The sequence below is a fragment of the Enhydra lutris genome, unplaced genomic scaffold (assembly GCF_002288905.1).
Source record: "Enhydra lutris kenyoni isolate GAN:26980312 unplaced genomic scaffold, ASM228890v2 scaffoldscaffold39, whole genome shotgun sequence".
NCBI lineage: Eukaryota > Metazoa > Chordata > Mammalia > Carnivora > Mustelidae > Enhydra > Enhydra lutris.
Window position 1 is genome coordinate 13,455,614 of NW_019154123.1, and position 9,975 is coordinate 13,465,588.

The window sequence follows — 9,975 nt, forward strand, 5'->3', positions numbered from 1 at the left end:
TTAACTTGAGGTCCACATATGAGCTCCAGGAATCTTGTGAACACTTTTGAAATTACATAAAATGCACCCAAAAGGAATTTTATGTACATTTCTCCTAGAAAGACGACCCATAATTTTGAACAGACCCTCAGAGGAGCCAATGACTGACCCACCCCTCTGTGTTAAGTAAGGATGCACTAAGAGGCTACTGGATGGGCTATCCACATAGGTAATAAACATCACCTCTGAATCTGACTAGTGAAAAAAGTGAAAATGGACATGATAACTATGTGTCAAGTGCCCATATCCTCATGAATCTGGAGAGACAAACTAAATGTTAGATGACAATGAAAAGGAAGGATGACTGTTAAACCTCAATTAAAAAAAAAAAAGGACTAGAGATGGTACAGTTACCAGGTCAGACCCTCAAAAGGAGGTAATTTTATTAATTCACACTATAACTAAAAATGCAATTTCTATCTTTTTCCTTCATATGTAACACCCCTTACGAGGTGTAATTCTCTTGTGCAAATCTGTTCATTCTCAAATACCTACTGAACACATACGGTATGTCTGGCACTCTGCTAGGTGGTTACAGCATTGACCAAAACAGACAAACTTCTCTGCACTCACAGAGTTTACACGAAGGGTTGGGGGTTCAAAGGGACACAGACATTAATAACAAACATGATAAACTGGTAACTTTCATATACCTTAGAAAGTGGTTAAGAGCTTTGGGAAAGAATATTAGAATGGATTAATAGAAGGAAACTATTAATAGAAGGAAACTACTGGAGGAGATTCCATTTTAAATAAAATGTTTAGGGTAGGCTTTTTTGAAAAGTTGACGATTTGACCAAAGAGTTGAAGGAGCTACATACACTGTATAGTTTGGGGTATGAGAATGGTTAAAGGCCAGCTCACTCTCAATTTCTCTACTTTTAATAGTAGCTCTGGAAGGCTTTTTGGAAGTTCTCCCCAGAAATCTGGTATTACACAACAGAAGGAAGTCTTCCACTTCAAATATAATCATTGCTTTACACATAGCAAAAACTAAATAAAACAGATCTTGGCTGATCTGTTATTTCTTGAGTTTAAAATAGGGAGCCAGAGAGGAATAAATTCACCCAGAGGAAGAAGGTAGACTTGCTCTAGATCTCAGCTTGGAGATGGAGGTTTGTCACTATGAACTCTATGACATATTTAGAGAAATCTGTCAAATTTAAGTAACACAGTACACTGCTATCCATGGATAAGAACTTGAGTGACCAAAACTCACCTATCTAGTGCCTGTCGAGCCAACTGTTTCAGTTTATTTTGCAGAGTTTTATCAGCAGTTTCATAAGACTTAAGAGAAAGAGAGACAGACATTCTGAAGCATAATTCTTTTCTTTGCTTGATCCATATTTCTAACAAAAAACTTATAATGCAATGTATTTCTTCAAATAATGAGAGAATAAACAAAGATGACAATTTGTTTTCATCCTTAAAGGTATATTTAAAATAGTGTTGAAAACTTGTCATTGAGGTAAACCTGAAGACCACTTCATGTGATAAATGAACTACAATTTTAAGAACATGGTGCGATGGAAAAGCTGAGCAGCAGGAAACTGAGGAGACTAGCACTTACCTCAAACACTCAGACCAGATGGTTGAACAAAAAGGTAGTCCTCTGACAATACTGAGAACACCACTCTCTATCATTCCACCTCTCATTCCTGTCAAATGCACTGCTCTTATGCACTAGATGCCCCTAAACTTAGCTGTTCCAACCAGGGTCCTCAGGAAGCAGTAAAAGCCACTCAGCACATAGATTTCACACTGCAAATGAATAAAGCTCTCCCAAACCACTACCTTGTTTTTTTTTCCCCCACTACCTTATTTTTAAATGTAAGAAATTTTTTAAAAAGGGGAAGGTTTATTCTAAATTCATAGATTTGTGATGAATTCCTCCTGTGATAATTTTAGGTATATGGGTTTAAACAGGTTAAAAAAAATAATACAATATAAATAAATAATAATATAATATAAATAAATAATATAAATAATACAATATAAATAAATAAAATATATATAAATAAAAATATAATTTAAAAAAACCACTGCCTAATGACTCAATATTACTACTGTTAATTTTTTAAGGGATTAAGATCCATCATTAGTTTTCTATTCTTCATCATCTTTTAATGAAGAGTAACTTATATTTATGATACGATAATTATTTTTCTTTAAGGAATCGTTAAATAAAAATCACTAGTAAGAGAAATTTCTTAGCATAATTCCACCAAATTTAACTATTAGCTATACATACGGTTTTCAGACAGAGATCTACGGCTTCAGTATACAATTCTATAGCATCTTCAACATTCCCTTTTTCATCTTCATCAAAAGCTTGCGTAACAAGGAAATGAGCACGTTCTAAGTCCAACTGATGTTTTGATTTCAAAGGATCAGCACTCTTTGACTGAACTAGGATGGAAGAAAGCCATATAGATATTAACTATATATGTATTTTTATACCCAGGAAACAAGAGACAATTTTAATACATTTAAGACGCTCTTTATAAAAACTTCGTAATCCTTAAAAAATGACTCTCTCCTTTCAATCTGAATTTTAAGGCCTAAAAAAGAGTCCCCACTTGTTCAACTCATCACACAATGCACATAAGAGACCAAAATACCAAAAATGTATTATTAATTAAAAAAAAATTAATTAATCAATTAAAACATTTCCCCTGAATTTCTCTCTCCTTACCAGCACCTTCTTCCTTTAAAAAAATAGAACACCAGTCCTCCTCTTTACATACCCACTCCCAAAAACAAAACAAAAAAAACTTAAAAAATCTTAAGCCTAAAGAAACTCAATTATGTTTTAAGGTAATTAAAAATTTTTTTTCAGTACAGACAATTGTGTAATACAATATTCTAGGCCCTAATGATAAAGTTCCTGCTGTTTCCTATTCATCTGAGTCTAGATTAAATAATCACATATATTTACTGTGATTATTTGAAATAAGTATTTGTTTTCAATATAAAGGTATATATCAACAAGGAACCTATATCAAGAATATACAAAGATCTCGAATGGATAAAAAAGATGTAGTATATATATACAATGGAATACTATGCAGCCATCAAAAGAAATGAAATCTTGCCATTTGCAACAACATGGATGGAACTAGAGGGTATGCTTAGCGAAATAAGTCAATCGGATAAAGACAACTATCATATGATCTCCCTGATATGAGGAAGTGGAGATGCAATGTGGGGGGTTTGGGGGATAGGAAAAGAATAAATGAAACAAGATGGGATTGGGAGGGAGACAAACCATAAGAGACTCTTAATCTCGAAGAACAAACTGAGGGTTGCTTGGGGGAGAGGGGTTGGGAGAGGGTGGTGGGGTTATGGACATTGTGAGGGGGGTATGCTGTGGTGAGTGCTATGAAGTATGTAAACCTGGTGATTCACAGACCTGTACTCCGGGGCTAAAAATACATTATGTTTATTAAAAAAAAAAGAATATACAAAGATCTCTTACAACTAAACAATAAAAAGACAATTCCAGTTTTGAAAATGAACGTGGTGAATAATCGTATCAACTTGTGTCAACTTTATTAGGTACCCAGATACTTGGCTAGCCATGATTTCTAGGTATGTCTAAGAGAGTGATTCTGGGGGTGCCTGGGTGGCTCAACCAGAGAAAGGAATGAAGTATTGATACCTACTACAACATGGATAAATCTTGAAAATATTGTGTTAAATGAAAAAAGCAAACACCAAAGGCCACGAATTAGATGATTCTATTTACATGAAATGTCCAGAATAGGCAACTCTAGGGAGACAGAAAATAGGTTAGTGGCTGTTAAGACGATAGAGGGTGGGAGGAATGGGGAATGACTGCTAATGGATAAGAGGTTCTTTTGGACAACAAAAATGTTCTAAAATTAGACACTGGTGATGGTAGCACAACTCTGAAAACATACTAAAAACCACTGAATTCTACACTCTAAAAAGGTGATTTTATGGTACATGAATTATATCTCAATAAAGCTGTTATTTAAAAAAAAAAAAAACTTGACATTTTGTGTCTTAAAGGTAGGGTGGTGATCTTTTAGAACTTTTAACTCTCAGAAACACCTCTCTGAAGTTTATGTGCTAATCCCATTTACAAAATGAAGACACAAAAGCTCAAGTACATTAAAATATCTAGCCCAGGGTTTCTCAGCCTCATACAATTGACATGTTTAGCTGCATAATTCTTTGCTGTAGACTGGCCTGTGCACTGGAGGATTTTTAGTAAGATCCCTGGCCTCACCCAAATGGATTCCATTGTATACTTCCTACTTCTCCCTTTAAACCAAAAATCTCCCAAGGTGCAAAACTATTCTCAGTTGAGAATAACTGACGTAGCCTAAGGTTTTGTAGCTACAAGCTACAATTTAGATTTTTAAATTCTAAGTCTTGAGCTCTTTATCCAACACTGGTGCACTTCAAACTGTGTTACCCTTCCCCACCCAGAAATCAACTTAACTCTCAATAATCTATCAGCAGGGGGGGCCTGGGTGGCTCAGTGGGTTAAGCCGCTGCCTTCGGCTCAGGTCATGATCTCAGGGTCCTGGGATCGAGTCCCGCATCGGGCTCTCTGCTCAGCAGAGAGCCTGCTTCCCTCTCTCTCTCTCTGCCTGCCTCTCCGTCTACTTGTGATCTCTCTCTGTCAAATAAATAAATAAGATCTTAAAAAAAAAAAAAAAAAAAAGAATCTATCAGCAAAATTTGTTTTGAACATTGTCTGAAATGCTAATTAAAGAAACCATTTAATTATCTACAAATTACACCCCATAGGTTGAACATGACAGGTCAAAAAGCTGGCAATACAATTAAGGTATGCTAGGCTTTAAAAATCTTTCTTGAACTTTATTTCTGTTTCACTGACAAGTCTTTGTTCCTCAAGCGATTAGAGCTGTCACATTCCGTGCGTAAATATCACCTCTATAAATATCTTATTTGTAAGTGTATTTGGCTGGGAAAATGGAGTTACTTTGAATTACATGGTATTCTGGATACCTGAATCAATACAACTTTCTATCATTTGAGGCCCTGCTACACAGGCAGTTCACTTTTCAATACATCCAATTTCTGGGCACTGTCTTAAACTAAACTACCTCATCCTTAAGGGCACTGTCCTAATAAGAAATCCAGTGATGGAATCTACTTTTTCCTAACGATGTGCTTGTAACTGCTCTTATGTACTCAGAATGAGTGGTGAAAGTAGCACAAAGTCCACCAGGCAATGTTGAATGAAGAGCTTCTCTAAGCTGCTTGTGGGTTTATTATACAGCCACAGAAAAAAAAGGGTTAAAAAGAACTCTTAGTGAGAAAAATGCATTTATAAAACAAAATGTCAGTAGGTAATGATTTTCTTTTCTACCCATGTCAATAGCAAATTTTGACCGCAGCCACATACCTCTAACAAAACTGATCACTAAGCCTGTGTACTTGTTTCACAACATTTGCCATGCTGTTTACCAAAATAAATACAAGTTGTTCCAGTTCTCTACTTATATGATGCTTTCCAAGATACAGTTTAAAAAAAGAATTTAGCTAAGGTCTTGAGGTTGAGGATATTGATATAGAAGAGACCATGAACATACTGCTGAAGTCGTTAACACTAAAGAGAAGTAAAGACAGCCCCTGAACAATGTGGGGGCTTAGAGGCACTGATGAAAATCTGCATATAACTTCTGACTCCCCCAAAACTTAACTACTAATAGGCTACTACTGACTGGAAGCCTTACCAATAACATAAGTTGATTAACACATATTTTCTATGTGTGTTATATACCGTATTCTTATGATAAAGTAAGCTAGACAAAAGAAAATATTAAGAAAATCATAAAGAAGAAAGAATACATTTACATTACTGTAAAAAATCTGGTGCCGGGGTGGCTCAGTCGGTTAAGTGGCTGCTTTCAGCTCCCATCACGATTCTGGGGTCCTGGGATGGAGCTCAATGATGGTGGGCTCCCTGCTCAGCCGGGAGTCTCCTTGTCCTTCTTCCTCTGCCCCTTCACACCCTTGTGTTCTCTCCCTCTCTCTCTCTCAAATAATAATAAATAAAATCTTAAAAAAAAAATCTCCACGTAAGTAGACCTGCACAGGTCAAATACCTGTTGTTCAGGGTCAGGTGTAGTCATTCAATCTTAGTATCAGGAAACAGCATATGACAGATATTTAAAAAGTAGACTTTAACAGAGTCCCAACCCTGACTCTGACAATGATACAGTTTCAATGTATATAATTCACTATCTCTGCACCCCTGGGAAATTAGGAGATGAGACTATATTACTCATATGTATCACTTATTTCCATACTATGACTTTTAAAGACATGACTACCAAAAAAGGAATGAGAAGCAAGAGTGAAGACTGACATCCAAAGATGAAAATGAAAAATAAAGAGAAACAGAAGGGACTAATACAAACACCACACGTCAACTATATTTCAATAAAAAAAAATTTTAAAAAAAGAGAGAAACATGGGGGAAAGGATGTGATGAGAGAAAGACCAAAAAAAAAAAAAAAAAAAAAAAAAGGTAAGTTTAGTACTCCTTTACTAACCTGCTGAATGCAAAGCCTGAACTCTTTCCAGATACTCATTTATTTTTTCTTGAATATGTTCTAGGCTTGATCCTGCCATTTCAGCATAAATTAAGGCTTGTGCAGCTTCCTAAAAAAACAAAAACAAAAACAAAAGGAATCTAATAGATGAATTACGATTTGAATTTTCTCTACCACTTTCTAACTCACTATTGCTGTCTATAAATTACAAAATAAGAACGTCTTTAAGACAGTACTGAGTGGGTTATGTAACCCTCCAACAGCTTTTCTTCAGTTCTCAATATTCTCAATTTTCTCATACTGTTGAAAATGTACAAACTCAAATACAAGAGACTTTCTTAGAACAGCTTTAGCGCACATGAAATTTTCTGCTTTCCCTTTTCTTTATGTAATAGGTCAGACTTAGAATCATATACCTTGAAAATATGAATTGAACCTGAAAAGCACTAAGAACAAGTATATAATAATAATACTCGTTACTATTGGTTAATAATAATAATCAAGAGTCAATTAGTTAATGATAACAAATAAAATAAAATGCCAAAGGAAGATTATATGAAATTATAAAGGTTAGGGTGCCTGGCTGGCTCGGTTAGTACAGTATATGACTCTTGATCGCAAGGTTGTTAAGTCTGAGGCCCACGTTGAGAGTAGAGACTAAAAATAAAGTAGAAAAAATTGTAAAGGTTAAATATCTCACAGCGAGAAGAAAATCTTTTTCTCCACAGAAAATATTGCCAAAGGGTAACACATTTTAAAATAGATTTCAGTTGTATGAAATCAACTTATTTTAATTAAGAAAACCTGAATTCATCATCCAGTTTTTCTAATACTCCCACAGCCAGTTATGCTGTGGCTAGTGAGGAAAGCCTCACTCTCCCCATCACCATTCCAGAATAACAGCTTATCAAATTGCAGCCAGAAGGACCAAAGAGATTTCTCCAAAGTAACACCACCTTCTAAGCAATAACCTAAGCATGAACACTTCACAGAGGCTGATGCCTAACTGGATCCAAAGAAGCCAGCCATCTACTGGATATCCAACCTTTTTGAATCCAGTTGTTAGAGCAGGAGTTGTTTCATGAACTTAACAAAATCAGTAAAGAGTCTGATACTGAATGAAATTAAATGAAAAGCAAATTCATTGAAAGGCTGTGGGAGTAGGAAAGATGATATTCTCAGATTCTGTAACTCAGACATTTCATGGGAGGAAAATATAACTTTACACGTAAACATTAAATATTTTATCTTAAAAAATACTTTATCTTATGTACTATTATCTAAATACTGATAGTGTGTGTGTATATATATATTTTTCACACCTCCATTTACACCTTGCATATAAATACAGACATTTAAATAATTATCTTGCTTTAAAGAAATAAAGCCAACTAAAAAATTGTTGATATCAATTTTATTTTACTCATTTATTTTTGAAAATGACAATTAAGGAATCCCTCATAGAACAGTAATGAAGACCAAAAATGCTAATGATATGGTAAAGTCTATATAAACAGTTCCTAGAAACACAACCACTTTTCTGACTTTCTCAAGGATAAAAAAAATCTTCCTAATGACATGCATGCAATTGCACAGCAAAACAAGAGGCAGTGCCTAGTATTTTCTTTTGCTTTACACAAAGCTATTTTATATGGCACTATTTTAAACTATGAATATTTGTCAGTTATTTCACAAAACTCAATCACATAGAATTTTAAAATACTACCTTCATGAAACCTTCCTCAAAAAGTCCAAAAGAAATGACTCTGAAACACCCAAAAGTCTCTATAGATTATAAAATGAAGGCAACATAATAACAATCTGAGAAAAACAAATCATACATTACCGACAGCATATACGTTTATGTAAACAACAACAACAACAAAACACCCCACTCTGCTATTATCAAAGCCGGACTTTCCTTCTTAAAAAAAAAAAAAGGAGGTGGGGGGAAAATATCACGAGGATACAGCTACCTCCACCAGGAAGCAACGGACATAGTTCGAGCTGGAGGGGTTTATTTGCAAATCCGCAGGACTGGCGAGCAGAGGAGACTGTGGAAGATCAAATTCTTTAATAATTCCGCCCCCAATAACTTAGTCAAAAGAAACAGCCAAGAAATGTGAAAAGCATTAGTTATAAATATATTAATCGGATCAGTACCTACGATGCTGAAAAATCAGAATGAACCCGATGCCCATTAATTTGTAAATTATGGTGCATTCACGTAATGGAAGTACTGCGCATCTGTTTGTAAGAGTAAATTAAGCAAAAAAAAAAAAAAAAAAAAAGTAAATTAAGCAACTTCAGTGAGTTTTTAAAAGCTCAAATACAAAGAAAAGGTTAAAAATCGTATAAACGGTACAATCCAAGTTTGTCTTACGTATAGAGAAGTTGAATCACTATGCTGTTCCCTCGAAACTAATGTACTATTCTGTGTCAACTATGCTCAAATTTTTTCAAAGCTGCGTATGTAAATACGCTTAGAAAAACAAGCACCGCTGTATTAAATTCCAAGAGACGTGTTATTTTTTTCCTAAACCTTTTTTTCAGCGAACGTGCATTTTTTTAGTGTGTATCAGAACCACTTCGTACTAGCCATAAATCAGAGCCAAATGACCGCGAGAATTAGCCACTTAACTACTCATACCTAACTACTGCTGTCCTAAGTAGCTCAGCGGTGGACATTTGCTATTCAAGACTGTAACCAGAGAAGTGGTGGCTCCCAAGCCGCGACCAAACCTCCCCACCGTTGCAGGAGCCGGGTCGCCTCTCCCCTGAAAAGAGCAGCAGAACAGGAAGGAGGAAAAGCAAAGCCCAGAAGGCCCGGCCGCAGCCGCACCTGGACCCGCCCCCTGGCCTCTCCGACAGCGCAGCAGTCCTCCGCCCTACCTTGTAGTAAAACACCGCCTCGGAGTAGCGACCTTCTTGGTCGCGCTGCACCGCCAGCCGGGCGAACTGCACGGCGTCCCGCTCCAGCGCCGTAGCGTCCATGGCGTCGAGTGCCCGCGCCGGCGGAGGGAAGAAAGGAAGGCCTGACGCACGAAGGCTCTTCACCGACTGCGGCACCGCCGGGAGGCGGATCCGAGAACGCCGCGAAAAGAGCAGCAAAGTTTATTTTCGGTGGCTGAGGGAAGAAAGCGGGGCTTCTCGGCCAGGGCCCGCCGCAGCGTCGCGCCTCCACAGCGCCGCTCCGGCTCCTGGCCTGTGGGCCCGCCCCCCATCCCGGCAACCGCATTCCCCCGCCCCGCCCCGCCCACCGGCTCCACTGCGCAGTCGCAGCCTGCTCATCGTGCGTTTCTCGGGAGATGGGGCGGCAAAGGCGGGCTGGTTGGGAGTAAGAGAGTGATGGGAGGGGCCTAGCCTGCCGGGTGCCGGC

General features: G+C 37.2%; 1 protein-coding gene across 1 annotated transcript in view; it reads right to left on the reverse strand.

Moving 5' to 3' along the window:
• The window catches only part of LOC111154936 (calpain 7), a 41,647-nt gene extending 31,878 nt beyond the window's left edge, over positions 1–9,769 (reverse strand). The window contains exons 1-4 of the mRNA XM_022514895.1: positions 9,489–9,769; positions 6,597–6,705; positions 2,291–2,448; positions 1,259–1,326 (exon numbers count right to left, since the gene is read on the reverse strand). Coding sequence (XP_022370603.1) covers positions 1,259–1,326; positions 2,291–2,448; positions 6,597–6,705; positions 9,489–9,590 — 437 coding nt within the window. The 5' untranslated portion in view covers positions 9,591–9,769. The remainder of the gene's footprint in view (positions 1–1,258; positions 1,327–2,290; positions 2,449–6,596; positions 6,706–9,488) is intronic.
• Positions 9,770–9,975: the final 206 nt, after the last annotated feature.